This window comes from Necator americanus, chromosome III (genome assembly GCF_031761385.1).
Source record: "Necator americanus strain Aroian chromosome III, whole genome shotgun sequence".
NCBI lineage: Eukaryota > Metazoa > Nematoda > Chromadorea > Rhabditida > Ancylostomatidae > Necator > Necator americanus.
This window is the reverse complement of record NC_087373.1, coordinates 7,254,002-7,274,095: the sequence shown is the minus strand read 5'-3', so window position 1 is coordinate 7,274,095 and position 20,094 is coordinate 7,254,002. Positions and strand designations below refer to the sequence as shown.

Sequence of the window (20,094 nt, the reverse complement as noted above, 5' to 3'; positions counted from 1 at the left end):
CGACCCGCATCATCACGTCTGTAAACCACGTTTTTGTTAAGCACACACCCGATCGAAGCACCTGAAACTGATGAGAGAAGCAAAGACGAAAACAACTGAGAACAAAACATTATATACAACATGAAACATAGGAAAAATAAGCACCAAATATAAAAAACCATGTGCTTCTCTTCCATTTCTCTTTTGGGCTCTTTTCTTGCCTCTTTTTTTCTTCTTTTCTTTCATCTTTTTTTCTTGGCCCAACACTTGGAATACTTGATATATATTTTTATTAACTTGTGGAGCACATTCGCTCTCTTTTATGATAAAAACTGACAGACAATGTATAAAATCAAAGAAACTCTAACTGTACTCATACGTTAACAAGTAAGAAGTTTACCATAAAAAGAGTTATGAGGGTTTAATGCTCTAACATACCAAAAATATAAGAAACAACGGGATCACAACCTACGACCGTAGACGATATTATATGAGGATCAAATATATCGCTCAGAGAAGACGGGATCGCGGCGTCTGTGTCCAGAAAAACCGCACACTACGACCTCCCTCGTAGAATACCTCGTAGAATAGGTGAACGGCGACTCGATAACGGTGCATCACGACTCATCATCCGACTAAAAGTAAGAATTGCTATACTGTGCGCTTAACACCTACTTGATTTTCAAATTAACAATACTATCAAAGAATCATACTATCGGATGCTAGTGAAGAAAAAAGTAAAACAGTACGTGAATGAATCCCCACATCATACAGCTTTAGAGTGAGGATATGTCTTAACGCACATACGTTAAACTGTGAAGGCATGCTGCAAAGCATCTGCGGTCGCTTTGCAGAATTTTAACATTCTCAAACATCACATAACTTCTATTGCGACATGAGCGAATCTGATGATCAATTAATGTGCATTACCTCAACATCATCTGATTCCTTTTGAAAAGTAATTGAAGAACAAAACATTGTATTACGCAAATAGAGTGTGTAAATTGGCGTTGAAGTAATCTCGTAAAAATATTTCCCATAATAGTGCAATGATAATGAACATTCAAATTCTTGTGGAAAAGTGGTTGTTCAGCTTCAGTTCATAATACCCGGTAATGCCGGCGTGAAATACGTAATCTCACTAAAAATCTGTGCTAGCAAAGCCTCGTTATGAAAACTCACCTCGCTCTGTGGAATACCGGCCAGCATTTTATCTGCACTCAGTGGCGAATTCTCCGAATTGCCACAAGCCGATCGATGCCACGTCACATCTAGCATTGTTCCTTTGAATAACGCGCCATCGACGACAGCCTCAAAAAGTGGTATTGAAAATCAATACTGTCTCGCATGTTGAATGCGACAGAAATGTTATATATGTACTCGATCAGCATTTTCACGACTTCGGAATGTCAATAAAATCATGGGGTCATCATCTTTGATCATTTCAACGTTAAGAATATCCCCATACTGCGTCATGTGCTCAACGATGGCATCTGTATCGTCAGCCTAAATGTGGAACTTTATTTATATCACTAATCACTCAAGTTAATTAGTAAAGACAATTGGTTCGTACCTTGACGCCTTTAACTGAGATTATAGCAGAACCGCGCTTTTGATCGACATCGTCTGCTGAAAAGCAAGGACACTGTAAAGTGAAGCACAACAACACAGTACCTTAAAACTCACCATCTTCGGCTTTTCTTTTCAAGAGATTCTGAGTGGCAACCACTGCCACTTTCCCTTCTTGTGATGGAGAAGACGGACTAGCACTGTCCCGACCATCACTGTCTGAGTTTTTCCCGTTAGCCTTCGCAGATGAGATCGTTTTCTCCAACTCAGCAATGTTTTCAGTGCAAGTCTTCAATTTCGCAGAGAGCTCATCAATCTGGAACAAAAGCACTAATAACAAATTGAAGTAAGAACACAGAAGATCGATAATGCAGTCATCAAAATGCTCAGGAAGAAAAAAGATTTTAAAAAGGAAAAAAAATCAAACAAATTTGGTAAGAACTAAGAACTCTAGCAACTATTCGCCTGGCTTTAACGTCCACAAATTGTTTCTACACCATGTCTAAAAATCCATCATTCTAGAAATCACCTCCTTCTTCCCTGTCGTAATCTTCTCCATGAGCTGTTTGACAAGAGCCATAAGCTTCTTCTTCTCCGCGTTCTCCAGGGCCTCGCCTTCTGATTTTAACTAAAAAATCCATACATTTTTTGAAATTCTATATTCGTACTATTTTCTTGAGAACTTCTATTTCTATGCCATAATTCTACAGGTTTCACAGTTGACACGATCTTTACACTATGATAACACACCTTTTTCACCACAATTTTCTGACGATCCATCAGTTTCTGGAGGAGATCCGTTTGCCTTTTGTGAATGTTGAAGACAGAAACTTGTGTCGCCTGCAGAAAATGTTTAAAAAGAACACCTCCCACATCTTTACAAAGGTTACACACCTTCTCCGCCTTTAATTTACGTTTCGCTTCGATAATTTTCTCTCGGCTCTCTTTTAATTCCTGGTTCACGAATTTAGACATTTCAATCGTGGCAACCTTAGGAGGCTGAGCGGGTGATGGAGCGTTCTCAGATGCTGGTTTATCAACATTAACACCAGAGTTGAGTACTGATCGTTGCAAGCCCTAAATGACAATTATTAACTATTATTAGTCAGCGCTCATGAAACAATCAACTAGGAATTTGCACGCACGTCATGTCCAGCAGTAGATCCTGCAACTATGTCGGGATTATAGAAGAACACTTTGATGAAGCGATTGTTTAAGACTGGTTGCGGTGATTTGTATGCCGCCATAGCTTCCCCGCGCGAGGCATACGTGATAAGAGCTGAGTCAGCTTCTCCGTTGAAGCGTACCTTAAAATATAACCTTACTTATTTGAGAGTAATTACCAAAATACAAACAGGACTCTCAAAAAACAAAATACAAACAATACCTGCATGTTAACGATGCTTCCAAATGCAGCAAAATGCTCGTTCAGCTTGGCAATATTATTGAGCTCAGGAGGAATTTTCTTCACCTAAACACAAGAGGATGAAATATTTTCAAATCCCAAATAATGGTAGTAGGAATAACTCCTCACGTCTATAAGAAAACACATAGTTTCTTCAACTTTCAAGAACTAAAGTGGTTATTAGTTGCAGAATAAGAGAAATTGAGCTAACCTGCAATGTCTTTCCATCTCCACGATTATTCGATACCTGCGGGAATCTACCAGACGCCTGACCTCCACGTCCTCGACCGCGCATTCCACCTCTCATTGGAGGCCTTGAGATAGCACCAGCAGACGATGGATCGACTGGAATACCTCCGGATGGATCATACCCAACCTAAATTGGTATATTTTAAATCAAACTCTGTGAATATTACCTAGCTACTATAACTAGATTTATAATAATACTCTTTTTGTATCAGTACAACAACAAGCAGAAGACGAGAAAAGAATTATATTTGAAAATTGGCGAGCAGGTCACTAGCAAGCTGATATTTGCATTCCAAAGTTTTGATTCGAAAAAACCTTATCTTCACTTTTTAAAGAAGCATTCTTTATAGGCAGCCTTAAAGATCATGACTTCCTTGAACTTAAAAGATCCTGCAACAACTCATCGAATTTAGACCCACAAGAAGTCTTATATCAGTGAATTTGATTTTTTTTTCCTAACCAACAAAACCTTAGCATTTTTGATATTTCAAAATTAGAAAAAACGCTTCCTACAGGCACTTACTGTAGGGACAACAACATTAGCAGTTGTTGGTACAGCATATGGACTTGGACGCCACGGCCCAGTGTTGATTGTGACTGGAATAGGAGGAGGTGGCATTGAGAAATCTGGACCACTCAGAGATGGTGCTTCTGGATTGTAACCTACAACAACAGTCTTGCGTTTTTTTTTTTCCTCGAATAAGTTCGAAAAGCATTACCTTCGACAGGTCTTGGACCAGGTGGTGGAGCTGCAAAAATTGGGTCCACTCCAGGCGGTGGTGGATTAGGAGCATGATAACCAGGTGGTGGAATGCTAGAATAAAATTATAGTTGCGGGCACTTAATGCAGTACGCGGTTTTAAACATACCTAAAGTTGTGAGGTGATGTTTTATCAGGAATTTTCACCATTTTTTCAAGCGCTGAATCGTCAACAACTACTGGATCAGGACCATGATCGAAGAGGCACATATCTCCTCGCATGCAATATCCTTTCTCTGAATAGTTAAACTCATACAAGAAACAACAATAAAAAAAAAATTAATAATTGGTCTCTTACCTTCATAATCGCGGCATCTCCTTTTCCTTCTTTCATCACTTCGTGGAGATCTTCGATCACGACGTTCAGGGGATCTGCTGCGGCCCTCACTTCTAGATCTGAAGGATAGATACTCTGGCAAGAATATTCGCCAAATCATAATTCGGATGGGGGAGAAACTTGTAAGCTTCATTTTTCCAAAGTCGTATGTTTCTACAACAGCAACATGAGAAAACTGCAAGGACCAACCTGCTTCTTCGTCTCTCCGCTCGAAACCGTTCGTTCGGAGAGCGTCGAGCCCCAAGTCTCCCACGTCGATCGCGCGGTGAACGCGAACGAGAGCGGCGTCGCGGATCTCGCAGCGGTTCCCTTCCATCTCGAACGTTCTCTCGGACATCTCTCTAGAACGAATGTAGTTTGGTCCAAGAACAAAAGTCCACATAAGGAACTATGAAAAAATCGAGTAAATAAATAGTAGCAAATACCCTAACGGTGTCTGCTGGCGGAGGACTGATTCTCTTCCGTGGAGGCCGCTCATTGCGATTAGGAGGTGGAATTTCTTCCTTTTTCGGCACTTTTTCAGCAGAAGGTTTCCGACGGTCTTCTGTGTGATCGCCATTCCTTGCAGACTCACGCGTTGGCTGAAATAATGCAAATAGTTTAAACAGGAATTTGAAAGCAGGAAGCGTTTAACCTTGGTTTCAGTAGCTTCTCTTTCTTTCTTTTTCGTTTCTTCACGTTTTGCAACCCTTTCCTTTACAGCTTCTTCGGGGATAGGCGACGGCTCTCTTTTCGGTACGTATGAACCGTCTTGAAGCACAGCAAACATTTTGTCCACGAATTTCTTCGTATCTGAAAGATCGATCTTAATAAATAGATTGTGAATAGGAGAAAAACGGTCAAGATACTCTAGTTCACTCTATTTAGAATAATTTATTGTGTAGAAAAGGAGATTAGATGAGTGATCAGAGTGCACACGCTAGAACAATATCCTTTGTCTCATTCGCTACGAGAAACGAGCACGACAGTATGCACTTTGACGTGAAGGTTCCTTTTTGTTCATCTTTCGATCTTTTAATGGATTCATAGTGACCCAAAGGCAATATGTACTTTGTAATATGTAGAGTTTTCGAACCAATAATAACACGTAGAATACTCAAGAAGGATTCTTCTAATTTAAAGAGCTGTCAATTATTTGGAAGCAGAAGTTTTCGAAGCTATGGAGCAACAAAAGAGGTTCCTCTCATTTTCTGAAATCAACAAAAGATATTGTAGAAGTGGCGCACAAAATAGAGGACTTTTTTTTAGTCCATTTTAAAAATTTGGCAGCCGTGTAACAAAGACGATAGTGGTTGAACTACTATTACACTTAGAACAGAACGTACTTCCTTGCAAGAACACCTCTAGTTGGTCGGTGCTGAACGCTCGCATCTCCTCATCGGACTTATTTGGTTTCCGCAAAAGAGCTAGCACATATTTTGCCAATGCGCCTGGTTCTGCATCACAACTGAAATCGTACCGTATCACTTCGAAGGTTCGAAGAAAAACGACATTAAAAAAAAAACAACAACAACTTACATAGGTGTCAACTCGGATATTAGCCAAGTTGTGAACTCTTCAACATTTTCTATATGCATTTTTCCTTTTTGTGTGCAATAAGACTAAATGTGTATCTGAGTGGTTTTTCGCAATGATGCTTCGGTATGGAAGCGAGTGGATCACCTGGAAGAATTACCAATTACTCCACAATACCTAACATAAAGTAGCACCTATCACCGACAACGATAACAAAGTCAAAAGAAAATACGATCGAGTAATGACGAACCAGTTTTGCGAACAATGATGATACGAATGATGCCTACAAAACGAAGAGTTCGCATGAAAACATTAAGAATCATCATAGTTTTTGAGGAACGTGAAAACCACGTGTTACTGATAAGGGGGGAAATTCAAAGAGTACGTGTTAAGAGTGTTTACGAGAAAGATGAAGAGAGTTATACATAAGAGATTGGAATGAAAAGGTTTGATAAAAACATAGAGCGTCGATGCGTGCTGTGTGTGTTGCGTGGATTCGCATTTTAGTCGGCAGAGAAACCAGACATTGCAGGTTAGAGACGCAGACATGTGGAGGGGGGGACGTTGATCGGAGGTAGGAGAGCTGTGTTATCTATACACCACGACGATACAACAGCTCGCCATTTGTGTGACGATCGTCCAGGTGTGGTGAATTCCCCGATTTCACGCCAACATCACGCAGCTGCAAACGAATATCAATCGAACATACTGAATGCACCAGGAAAATCCCTACATTGATAGGGATTTGCCTTTTACTAAAAATACTATTAAAAAAACACTATTAAAAACTATATCTAAACGGTAGAGGACACTGGATCCACTATTTGAACCTTCTCTTCTGATTCATCCTCCTCCAAACTTGTAGCGAACACTTGCTATCTTTCAGGATTACAGTAACGATATCGGTAAGAAGAAGAGGAAGACTAGTCTCTTGATAAAGGAATGGAAACTGTGTGTACTGCGCTCGCTGGAGGTTTTCTGGACAACGATCTGCGTTGCCAGGCTTCTTTTCACTGCTATTCCAACGACTGAATATGATTCCGTGCTAAGCACGAGCTCGTGAAATACAATGGAAATTCTCAAGTTTTGAATGATTGAATGCATCAATGACAATCTTAAAAGAAAATCTTTATCAAATGATTTAAATTTAGACTTGTCAACTACTTTACTTAACGCTAATTTAGACTTGTGGTTTTCCATTAAAGAATGACTTGTTTGGAGTCTCATAAAACGCATTTCGGGAAAACCTATGGACTCCGTCCATCAACATGTCTGTGACACACATGCGGTCACAGGAAATCAAGCCGTTATTTTAGACGGAAATGAATTCCTAGGAAAAAAAAACTTGTTGTTCAACTGGGTAGTTACCATTCACAAAGATATGATAAACATTTTGTTCCACTGTGGAAGAAGTTTGGAAAAAGTAGTTTAGTCGCAATAGTGAGGATGTATTCTTGGACTTCATCCATAACATACTGAAATCCTTTACTTGCTCCTTGCTCAAAAAAAATAAATAAATAAAAGCGGGATAAAGTACAGTTGAGAAAGTAGTCGTTGTTTGAGTCACTACAGGTTCACTACAAGGTAATTTTAAGAAAGCTGTAATAAGTAGGTGTCCCCTAGTTTCAAAGAACACAGTAATTGTGGGCCATTAAGAATAATTTCTTCATTCTATGAAAAAAAAAACCTTCCATATAATCCCACAAAGTGTAATTTATTTCCCGGCGAAATAACGAAAATACAACGAAATAATAGTTCCAGCGTTGTGAAAATTGTGCAAACAACAGAACAAATTATCCAACTGCAGATCAATCAGGGGAAAGTAGAGGCTGCACGAGCAAGGATGAGGAAGAAAAGCTCTGTAGCATAGTTTTGCGTTAGACTATTATGAAAATTAATTAGAACGATCTCTCATTGAGGTGGAACATCATTGTAATAACGGAAGGTGGTGGAAACGGAGCAGAGGAAAAACTAGAAAATGTACATTAGAGATTACATTGTTCCGGCCTGTTGGTCTGTCATGGGAACTTTCCTCAGTTGTTCGTATGTATGACTGCGGAGATTTTCCTGGGATTAGAACCAATAAGAAAATGTAGGCGTTTGAAAGTACTTGATCGTAGGGTAGCTAATGTAGAAAAAAAAAGCTCCTGCCTAGGACTTTCGTATCAAACAGTGCTCACTGCTGTTGGCAAATTCGTCTCGCATGCTCGCTATATCTCGACAGCTGCTAGTCAATGCTATAATCGTTCAATCAAAAAGTATTATTCCTTCATTTTTTGATTTTATTACGAACAGTTGCCGAGTACGACTTCAGAGAGGAGTTGAGGATTTGGCTTATTGGTAACCCTTTATTTATAGCCGAAAAATATGATAAATAAATACATAGATTACATATGGTAACACATATGGCAGCTAAATAGATTACATATGGTAACATATGTATTGAACAGCGCCAAAGCTACGATCTTCTTCAATCAATACCGCGACATTACCAAATTTGCAGCAGCACAGTTATCCCAATTGTGTAAATACACCAGACATCTTGTATTTTCGTGTTGACTTCACGCCTGCGTGAAATGAGAATATCAGGAAGAGAAAATACTGAGTGGGTTCGATGTATTTACACGGAAGAAGTTATTTCTTGTGCAATACCTCAACACTTGTAGCCAATTTTTGCAAACGGGTTCAACGATAGAAATTTCATCACTTGTGTCTATTTTTAAAAGATGTAGTACATAAACTAAGTACCTTGAAGTATTGCCTACCCAATAGCTGGAAAAATATTTTTAAGCTTCACACTCTAACGTTCCTCCCCACTTCTTGGAAACAGAGTCCTATATTAAGACGGAAATTTTTTTGGAAATGTCACTAGATATTCGCATATAGAGTGCAAGTGTGAAATGGTGTAATGCGAACAAAACAAGAAAAAAAAGTTGAAGCGAAACCTGTCTAAAGTGTACTATGAAATATCAGAAGACAAACACCATCTGCGTTCAAATTTAACGTATGTAAAATACGGCAAATAATTGAGAAGTGTACTGTATAAATCAACGACAGCAATCTTATCGCAGGTGCTTTAATTATAGCACATTTAGAGATTGAAAATCATAGACCAACATAAACGACAAAGAGTAACACGAATGCAAGGAATGAAATAGCCGAGAGTTGAAAGAAAAACAAAGTGAACATCCGTAACACCCTAAACTTACCGTTTTAGGTGTGATATCCTCTGCAATATTGCATATATCCTTAACTTTCATTTGAATTTGCGTTCTAAGGAAAAAAAACCTGATAAATAAAGAGACAGACAACATTACAAAAGTAAATGATTAGTGCAATGAGAAAATGAGACAAATGTGCAGCAAGCAATGATTTTAGGAGAAATTTACCGTTCAAACAATGTCGACAGAATCGGCGAAGTGCCATTCCAAAATAAAAAATAAATAAATAAATACCTGAAAGAAATGAGATAGCTCAGTGAGAAGTGCTAAGTCCACTGCAGTGCTCGTAATTAGGAAAACAGAAACAGAAATTGTTGCAGAAACATGGAATGAATAGGCAGAAAACACGAATCTCAGGGAACTCTACCGTACAAAATGTCTTACCCTCCATTATGGATGGCGTGAACAATATGCTTTTGAATCACACTGAGAAGTACCGAGGCAGCATACTGCACTGTTTCCCGAATATCAAACCTTGAAGTCGTTCGCAAATGTTACGTTTCACATTTACTTCCCAACATTTTCAACATAGCTTGAGAAACTGTTTATATTCACTTTTCGCACTGAACAAACAATCCGTCAGTTTGGTTTACAAAGTCTCCTGATGATTAAATCGCTTGATGGATCCGAAACTGGGTCCTAATAATACAAATCCTCCATTTACTACAAGAAATAAAATGATTTCAAATGAAGCACTTCCTTAGTTAACGAAATCTCAGCAATTTGCTGAAAAAAAATTAACTGATTTCACCACAAACTGCTCAGAAAATCTATGCTTTCCTATTTTTGTTTCTCACGTGTTGTCATCTTCGGCTATACGATCGTTTGATGGTTATGCCCCTGAAGTAAAAAAAAAAAACGAAGTAAAAAAAAACGCTAGTACAGTCTTCCCCGAGCCCATTCAACCGAGCTGATGAGACGCGTTCACGGCGAAGGCGTGCGTTAAACTGCCAAATCATTCTCAGTTGACATCTACTATCCTATTCTACTATATTACTGTTATTATTTTGTATTTCCACGTAAGCAAAAAATGTTCTACGGTCAGATGCAAGGAATCCCAACAATTCCCCAAGAATTTAACTGCAAAATTTCCTTCTCCTAATTAAAAAAATCGTTGAGGGAGACCTACCGTATGCGATGTTGTGCAATCTTTTACAATCCATCGATAACCAATGATCGCATGCAAACACCGCTAAACGCTGATAAACACTCGGAGATAACACCGTTCTAAGGCTACATGCAGTAGAAAACAATCGAAATATTACATTACTTCCTCAAAAGAATGGAACACACCAAATCTCCTGATAGAATCATATTCCACAAGTGAAACTCCCGTTTCATTGTGTTCCACATTATTTACACGGATCGAATTTCGCTGTGATGAGCGCCGCTGGTTCATTGCATAAAGAAAACAACACGGAATATCCAAGATGGGGGACGATGAACAGGAAAAAAGAAAGATCCCATGCAAGGAATAAATGTCAACGGTTGTCTAAAAAAAAAGAAAATTATGGCGATACCCGACGAGAGATGGGTGACAGACGTCACTCCAACATGTCGTCGAAGCCGCATCATCGTCGTTATTGAATTAAATGATGCAATAGCGAGATGCGTTGAAGGTCAAAGCATTCTCACGCAAAATCTGACACTTGAATAGGTTCTAAGGAAATTTTAAGTGCTTCTAACAAGTTTTAGGCCGTCCTCAGTGAAAAAAAATACAATGTTGTTGGAAAAAGAAAGTAACGTCACCGTCCTTGGACAACAAGTACCATAGCTGCGATGGTCGGAGCCGGTGCTCCGACTCCCCTCACTTTTGGACGGTTGGGAAAGGGACCCCCTTACTTTTGGACGGTTAGGGAAAGGATCCCCATCACTCACACTCCATGAGTTAGACCACCTTCACCTGACCAGGGTCCGCTTCCCCCTATCGCACCTATGAGACGGGTACTGCTGTCGTTGAAAGCCCCCCTAATATAAAGTGTTATCGAATCAAAGGAAATAAAATGGTATTCACAGTTGTTATGCGTTACAGTAGCTGCACGAATTCTAATCCCGAATACACTACGATTTTGTTTGTAACATGCGCATGATATTAACTCAGCCGTTCATTGTGCATCACACCAATCTATTCCAGACGTACCCATCATAGGATTTTATGATTTGTGGGGATTCTTCCAACATAAAAGAATCTGGTAACAACATCTCAAAATAGTAAAATACAAGTGCAGATTGTCTTCATATTCTTTCCCTGTAAGAAGAAGTATTACGAATTGTTCTATTATATCGATTTCGAACAAACTGAACCATATGTCATGGGTAGTGAACCACTGTATCTACTTTTAACAAAAAACTGAGACTTTGCACCGTACCATCGCTCAAAAGGACAGGGAGATTCCTACTAGTACTCGTACCAGTTCTATTTAATAACGTTAAGGTGATTTTAAAACAAATGACCAGAATTTAATGAAGGTCAAAACATTAGTCAATAGATGGTGGGTCTTTCATAACTATGAAAATAACGAATTCATAACTTCAAAAAGGACGCAGAAAATGAATCCACTAAAGGGACGAGTCCCGGAAACATCTCCGCGAAATGTGAGAGCGCTTCTCTGCGAGAACTAGAACCGGGCGGAGAAGATCGACAGAAAGCCGGTTGTCCATTCGAGTCGTCAATTCTTATCAAATGTAACAAGCTTATGTCAATGACAGGCATGAAATGAGTGACAATAAACAAAATCGACGACAGGCATACGTGAACAACGGCCAGATGAGGGGTTTTTATCGGCAGATGGAAATTTTGCAGGCAATATATATGCAATACTGCACATGCGATAGCTCTTTCCAATATCTTGTTGACGGCCTTCCTATTCCTATTGTGCGTATATTGTATGCTGTACAATAACCCTCTATGCTCTGCTGTTGATACGGAGACACATATCGTTATCCTACTCTAAAAGAGACCGTTCGCTGACATTTTTAGTGTTGGGTTCTTTCCACTACTGAACAGATTTGAGAAGTAATTTGCATCATATCGAAAACGCTAACCAAATCTTCCAGAAAATAACTGGATTAAGAGCACCAGACTGAAATATTATTCAACGAAGTAACTCTTTACATGTGTGAGAGTAGCGAAATGAAAATGAAGTCAGGTTATGACGAAAGAACCCGACAAAGCGACTTTTTACGCGTGAAATCGTGTGAAATCCACTTCAGGCGTTTGCATCTCCACATTCACACATTCAAAAAGTTGCATCGTCGGGTAATCTGACCACTCTCGGATTCCTGGATTCTTAGAGAGTGTTTCGTATTTTCATTATGATAAACAACGTTACTAACTAACGGATCTTACAACAAAAATTTCTGTGAACGCTGCCTTTAAAATAAACACAATACAAATAGACATTACGCGGTAACAAATCTACCATAACATACCACACCAACGCTGATTGCGGTCGTACATATCGAAGAATCCACCAAAAAGAAAAAGAAAAACGATGAAACATCTGCCTTACACGGGTTTTTTCGACTACTACTACCGAAAGAGAACTGTGGAACTTGTATAGTGGAGTCAAAGCGACATGAAGCACGGTGCAGTTGCATAAGCGGTGGAGCGTAGCGGTTAGGATCGTGTGAGGACCCTGCTGCCATCGTTCATTGGTTCATTGCTGCAGTTCGCGATGGTCCCACCTCGATTCCAACCGCTATCTCCACTGCGCCGCTTCGCGCGCAACCACCTACGCAACTGCACCGTGCTCCATGTCGTTTTTACCCGAATATAGTTGTCGAGTGGAAGGATCACTGGCAGAGCCACGACTGAAATGTTGTGACCGTTCCTCGATCGATAATACAACATTTCAACATTAGTAACTGTATGTGTTAGCTTAATTATGCAAATGCATTACAGAGATTAGATTCTCATCTCAACAGAACGCACTCAAACTGGTCGAGGCAACTCGTCCACAGCGCTGGTGAGGATCCTTCCGCTTCGAGAAGCCTAATAGTGCAGAGAAATCGCGCCATCGATTAGCGGATATGTCAGAGAAGCAGGGTACGTCCAACAAGGAAGACGTGTCGCGGATGCGTCACGTCGCCCCGGTTGAACGCATTTTGTGACGACTGTATGAAAAGTTTATCTCTACATTGTGCCACAGCTACTAAATGTCAAATCCTCGCCTCATAAATATGGTCAGTGTTCGACGTTTTGTGTCTCGGTGCTTTTTTTTCACAACACAATTTTTTTAGGTCTTACGCTTCGAAGTTACACCGTTTTCAGAGGCTTTCAGAGGTCCAGTTTCAAGAGTGGTTAGTTAGACGAATGCTACTGACCTTATAATTTTGATCAGTGCAACACATGATTACTAAAAACGGCGTAAACGAAACCCCACTGTAAGGCCAATAAAATCTTTCATAACAATCAAACCAATAAGAATAGGGAAACCGTAATTGGTATGGACAGATGGAGGAAAAGATTTCATAGAGTACACGACGTGTGCTTCACAAAAATAGCCCCTAGTCAATTCAGTTCTGAAGAATCAAATCGCAATTTATCGTCTAAGTTAAACTGATTCCAAATTCTGTGTTGTTCGCTTAAATTTCACAAAAACAAACCTGGGTGATTTCTTTGGAGGAAAAGGAAACAAGAAGTACTGTCAACTGATAAATAGCGACATCACTGCTATAGTCATCATCTGTCTTAGTCGACGCATATCGCACTAAACGAATTTTTGAGGATATTGTTGAATACTTCAGGAAATAGAAATATTTTTCATATATTCATGTGGAAAAAGATCCAGCAACCTTCGAACGTTGCCGAAAGCAACTGTGAGACAACTTCGATGCTTTAGATTGATAGGATCAAGCAAAAAGCTCTGGAATCTCAACAATGCCCAACGTGAAACAGGAGAATGCTAAGAGGTGGCGAGTGGGCAGAATAAAACTGAGCAAGTGCATCCAGACGATCCAGAGAAGTGAAGAAAAAACCTGAGGGAAGGGAACGAAAGAGAAAGCACAAAAAGGAAAAGTTGTGGAAACGTAGTTAGGATGTATTCCTACTGACATTTCCTTAGAATTCTTACTGAAATTGTTATAACATCGTGCATAACTTAGCATAAACACATCCAGCCATTCCAATAAAATCTGAAAAATTTCACAAGCGTGCCTTGGTTTCGTAATTTGCATACGAGGACGTGGTTGCACATGTTATTCACTACTTGACGCGATAAACTTCGCGAAATCCGTTAGATATATTAGTATTTGTTGGATTATCTTTGAAATAATGTGATTTTCTACACTGTCCTAATCTCGTAGAACTTAAACAGATGAAGTTAGTCATAAATACGCTCTAGTATTAAGTACTATTAGGCTATTTAACTGGTATCTCCTTCCTTTCGAAATTAAGTTCATGAAATTAAAAGAACCGCATTATTTATGGGATGATTTAATACAAAGGAGAAGGGAGAATTCTGGGTATATCGCGGGTCCCCTCCATTTTATGTCCCGATCAAAACGGCCTGAAGTCGAGCGCAACTGCGCTCGTGACAGAGTGGAGCCAGTGATTGCGATCCAATTGGAATCATAGCTGATTTCACTCCAATCGGAAGGAGCTAGCGATGATCCTACGTAGATCACAAGCACGCCGCGAGCGCCATCGCAACTGCACCAGGTTTCTCGTGGTTCTCGACTATATTACACTACACGGGTACATAGAGAGTATTTTAGGTTTGAAGTCGAAGTGTAGCTCTAGGAGTAAGCAGAAACATTTGAAAAAAAAAACTATTCAAATGACCTGTTTGGGTTTTTCATCGAGGGTTGTTGTTTACGCTTTGTATTGAAGTAACCAAAGGAATAGTAGAGTCAAAACGAAAAGCGGCGCGGTGAAGAGAGCGTTTGGGATCCAGGTAGGACCATTGCAAAGTACAGCGAATAATGATGTCAGTAAGGATCCCTACTTAGATTCCAACCGTTGCGCACCACACTTTCGAGCGCAGGCGCTTACGTAACTGCGCCGCCCTTCATGTCGTTTAGACCCTACTCTAGAATTCTAGACTGGGGAGGTACTTTATGGTGCGTTGAGGAGACATATAGTATGGAATATGAAGTATTCTGATGGCAGGGATCTGCGGACATTGGTCGTGCCCTCAGAATTGTTTCTAGTACTTAGATTCAGTCTGCCGCAGGTCTGCATTAGTGCTAATAAAGAAGGGCAAAGCGACATGAAGTACGTACGCAATTGCGTACGCAGCTTCTCTCGATGCGCGTCGCTGGAGCGTAGTGAAACCTTTGCTGGCACCACCCATCACTGCAGTTTGCGACGGTCCCAACTCGGTTGCAACCGTTGCCTCCACAGCGCCTTTTCAAGCGCGTACGCAAATGCACCGCAACTACACTCGTTATTCATGTCGTTTTGACCCGACTATAAGTGGACACATATACAGAGTAGAGTCAAAACGAAATGAAACACGGTGCAGTTACGTGAGCGGCTGCGCTCGAAGCGGAGTAGCAGTTAGGATCTAGTGGAACCTTTTCTAGCACCATCCATCACCGCAGTTCGCAATGGTCCCATCTCAATTCCAACCGCTCTCTCCGCTTCGTGCGCACCAGTCTAGACTACTGCAGCGTGCTTAACGTCGTTTTGACCCGACTATGAAATGATTGTGGTAAAACGATCACCAGATTAAGGAAATGTATATAGCTAAAGAAATGAAAAAGAAAGAATCCGAAAGTAGAATGCTTCGTAACGGACGATGGATAAAGGCGCTGAAATCGAGTTGTAATCAAGGTTGGGATTTATAAATCATATGTGTTAACCGACCTTGACCACAACTGTTTGCAAGAGAGGTTATTGGGCGTCGGAAGGCGTAGAATCTTGGAAATGTTTGCATGATTTGTTAGGTTTTCATTTCCGGGATTCTGGCTCAGAAATATGCGCATGAGAAATGAATAATAGTATACGGATGTATGCACTTTTTACTGTTTGTATATTCCTAATAGAGGCCAGAATAATATTACGTTTAAAAGTACAGCGGAGGCAAAATTAATCCACGTGTGGTGTAATTGCGTTAGCGGTTGTGGTTCGAAGTGTGGCGGTGGACCTCTCGCCACAGTTCTGAGCCCCGACTAGACCTAAAGAGGGTCCTACCACGAGCGCAACCGCATACGCCACTACACCGCTAATCAGGTAGTATTGATACGACTGCAAGTTAATCTCGCCTCGCTATAAGAACGCTACTCAGCGTACAACAGAAAAACATCATCATAGTGGATACTGTGTCTGCTACGTGCTAAAGGGTACATTTAAGTGAGAGCTGCACCTTCCTGTTTTTCAGGAGGAAAGAGAAACATTTCTTTGAGGTGTTCGCACACGTACCCTTCACGTTGTTGTTGTGTAGCGAATAGCACAAGCGTTCTGCTATAAAAACAAATCTCGTACAGTAGCTAAAACATAAGGTGAGAGTAGAGGAAGAATGATATGAGTTTTTTTTGTATTCGATCAATAAAATCGATAAAAATAAACGGCTGAAATTTTTGTACACACGCCACACACCGCAATTTAATCCGTTAAAAATACTTGTTCCGATTTAATTTCATTATGGATTCCGATAGATTCCTTGTGCCTCACTAGAAATCAATATCGTTTCTTTTTATTGATTGTTGCGACACATTGTACTTCTTTTAACAGTTTATGAGCGTACAGAAATCCTTGTTTGTAAGACCGTAACCAAACATTCCGGAAATTATGAACTCCCATTGGTGAAAAAGAATGTTTTATAGGTTGTAAATAATCTCTGAAGGGGAAATTTAGTTCATTGTACGAAAATTGTTTCTACGTTGTCTACGGTAGAGTCAAAACGATATGAAGCACGGTGCAGTTGCGTAAGCGGTTGCGCTCAAAGCGGCGCGATGGAGACAGCGTTTGGAATCGAGGTGGGACCAACGTGAACTGTAGCAATGAACGGCAGTAGCACGGGTCCTTACTCGATCCTAACCGCTGCAGTTTGCGATTTGCATCCGCTGTCGTGAATTTCGTTTTAACCCAACCATGTATGGTTGGGTCAATACGCCCTGCTGCCGCCTACTATAGAAAGATAATTCAACCAGATCACTTGAATAATGACACACAATAAACCAGTATTTCCCTTCAAATCAACGAAAAACAACAAAAAAAAACTTCAAAAATGATTTTAGTGCAAGATGATGCACTAATAATAAAAAAGAAAATTGTTTAAGAATTGTTGATAATTGTTCCCGATGAGAGAACTTAAATAGTGATCTGCCATCATCTCGATCATTGAACAGAAGAAAACCCGTGCCAGAGAACAAAATATCATGTGACTAGAAATGGAAGCGTGACAAGACTAAGATTTATGTGAACCGGATGGAGTATAACATATTAGAACTTTAATCTAAAAACATCGTACCATAAAATTGACTATGTTGGGGTCTCACCACGAAAAGATGGGATTAGAGACGCATACATGAGCATGAGCGAGCAAAAAATGAGGTACAGACGCTTTCTCTCCAACTGCTGGTAGACGCAGTGGTCTGTTTTTTTTTTGTTTCTCCTGCGTTCGTACACATAGCGCGTTCTCAGGTGCCGCGTAGGGAAATTCGGTCGACAACAACGACTCTCATGCCGTCTTTGTGGTCAACTACAGCGAACAAACTATGAGAGTTCTCGGTTTCATTTCTGTGTAATTATTCGTGATCTTTCATCCCTCATCGTATCGTTGCGTGGACAGATACCATCATTGTCAATTTCGCTTTATGTGCTGCTATTAATACAATGACGACAAGACAAGTTACCGTTGAACTGTGTGCATTATTGCGTATGTGAACCAAAAAAAAAGAACCCACGCAAAAAAAAGAATACACACAAAAAAGAAAGAAAAGAAAATATATAATCACGAAAGGACCAACACCTACGCAGTAGAAAAACTGTACTGTTCCAGAAGAGAATACGACCCATGAGGACGGAGAGACGTATGCGAGTGATCAAAAACTGCGCTCTGGTTCCAATGGCGCGCGAAATTTAACAAAACAAACACATCCATCAATATGTTTAAAGGTTTGTTTGAAAAAAAAAATTCCCGCTCTAAGATGATGCAGAATTCCCGACGAGACCCATCAAATTGCTATCGGACAAAAGAAAACAATGCGATAAGTGCCAGATGTCGATGATTACAACGATCAGCGGAGATCTGTCCGGATGGGATCTGTCTGGATGGTCTATGTGTGTGTGTGTGTGTGTGTGTGACAGGGGAAGATTTGATGGGAGTCCATGGGGGCATGGGGAAGCGTGGCGAAGCGAGCGCCGATGCTGTGTCGATTCGATCGCAGCTCTCTGTTGTCTCGCGCATAGTTTAAGTCGGTGGATCTAATCAATCGTCTATATTTCATCATGTAAACATATTGACATACGCATACGCACACACACACACACACATCTGGCAGCACGACGGATCCTAACAGAAACACGCTTCGCTCATTGATCAATTGTATCCTTGATCTTCGTCCTGTCATCCCATGCCCGGTCGGAATAACTGAGAAGTATCTACGCGTGTCTACGCGTACATACGTACGTCGTATGCATATTGCGTCTCAGTTATTGCGTTACACTTGACGTTCTCGTCGTGCCGCCGTCGGCGACACACACACACACGGCTCACATTTCCGCTTATCTTTCACCACGTCAGCTCAGCTCAGCTCATAGTCCGCGCGGCGTTGATCTTGTGGCGTGGTGGATCCACCACTAGATCCACTAGGAAAACAATCGAATGAACGAACGAACGACGAATGTTTCTGTTTACCTTCGCTGATATGTTGCTAGGATCAACCATCACCGACCCCGCCCTGGTGTTATCCGTCCACGTTTGTGTGTGTGTGTATGTATGAGTGTGACGTTCACGTTTTTCTTTCTTTTTTTTCTTTTTCTTTCCTGTTTTTTTTTTCCTACAAACGTGAAATTACACTCATACATACACATACACAATCGTGGACGAGTACTTTTTTCTTTTTTTTTTCCCCTTCTTCGCTTTTGCTTTTCCTGCTGCTGGATTTCTCCTTTTTCTCTTTCTTTTTTTCCTGGTATTTCTCTTTTTTTTCTGCTTTTTCCCTCCTAGTCAGACTTGTTTGTGGATTTTTTTTTCGCTCGTGTTGCTCATTCTTTGCACACGTTTACACATATTTCCTGCAGAATTCCAAATGTTTCCTCTTCGTTCCACAAATAAAATCCACATAAACAAGGATAGAGGCCAAAAATTCGAAAGCATCAATGCTTTCGTCTCTTTCTAAACGATTCATTCCAGATTTCTCTCTTAATCATTTGCAATCTTTCCGGGAAAAAAAAAACTTCAGTACTCGGTCCAGAACATGCGACTAAAGTAAATAGAACACCTTTGTGATTTTCGAAGGAATTGCTACAGAGATGTTTTCTATGGACGAGAATAGACGAGATTTATGCTTGCGCCACTTTAAAATAGCACTCGAATCAAATTTATTGAAAAATAACTAGAAATTTCTTTTAAAAAAACGTAACAAAGAAAGAATCTACATATATAACTGATGTAGCACTGCTATGAAATCCTAAGTGCTCGTTCTCTTTTTTCTTATCGTAGAAAATCACAGTACCTGTCGGTTGAAAGCGCCGTGAATTGACATAAATTCTTTTCTTATGCGCTGTCATTCTTACGACTACCGTTGTGTTTTCGAGAATTAAAATTAGCACTCTATTTCATTGCCTCAGGCCATAGTTAGTGAATCATGAATACTTTGTCTCTGAAATGGAGCGTCTCCTAAGCGTTTCCTTCAGGAAGCAGTATGTTTTTCAAAAATAAAGGATAACGAATAAAGTTCCTGGCGTTAATCAATCCGCTTGGGACCCGCGCCACCACGTTCACTTCAATTCAGAATCGTTTGAGGATCACGAACGTGTAACTGGCCCATACAATGACTTGCGGGAGCCAGCCGATGTGTCAGTTCAGTGTTTTTATCCTCCCAGACAAGTCTGGTACCAATTTATCGACCACGGGGGGTTGGGGGGGGGGGGGGGGGGGTGAAAGGC

General features: G+C 40.4%; 2 protein-coding genes across 3 annotated transcripts; both read right to left on the bottom strand.

The window, feature by feature from the left end:
- Window positions 1–596: 596 nt before the first annotated feature.
- RB195_008852 (uncharacterized protein) lies at window positions 597–6,140 on the bottom strand (the record flags this gene model as incomplete). 2 transcript variants are annotated; one of them, XM_064195551.1, is made up of 22 exons in its annotated part: window positions 597–614; window positions 1,162–1,290; window positions 1,360–1,485; window positions 1,553–1,608; window positions 1,666–1,864; window positions 2,078–2,176; window positions 2,299–2,388; window positions 2,443–2,625; window positions 2,694–2,855; window positions 2,936–3,019; window positions 3,165–3,329; window positions 3,726–3,865; window positions 3,922–4,016; window positions 4,072–4,198; window positions 4,261–4,358; window positions 4,489–4,640; window positions 4,725–4,880; window positions 4,934–5,091; window positions 5,625–5,746; window positions 5,818–5,854; window positions 5,902–5,961; window positions 6,065–6,140. In XM_064195551.1, 22 exons carry the CDS (start codon window positions 6,138–6,140, stop codon window positions 597–599), a joined length of 2,532 nt encoding a protein of 843 aa, XP_064046695.1. The 2 variants fall into 2 exon arrangements, with proteins under 2 accessions (XP_064046695.1, XP_064046696.1); XM_064195550.1 differs by lacking the exons at window positions 5,902–5,961; window positions 6,065–6,140 and having other exon boundaries at window positions 5,818–5,876.
- Window positions 6,141–6,406: 266 nt separating this feature from the next.
- RB195_008851 (uncharacterized protein) lies at window positions 6,407–11,237 on the bottom strand (the record flags this gene model as incomplete). The annotated part of the gene is made up of 5 exons (XM_064195549.1): window positions 6,407–6,496; window positions 9,024–9,087; window positions 9,204–9,269; window positions 9,420–9,509; window positions 11,176–11,237. The coding sequence occupies 5 exons, from the start codon at window positions 11,235–11,237 to the stop codon at window positions 6,407–6,409; spliced, it is 372 nt and encodes a 123-aa protein (XP_064046694.1).
- Window positions 11,238–20,094: the final 8,857 nt, after the last annotated feature.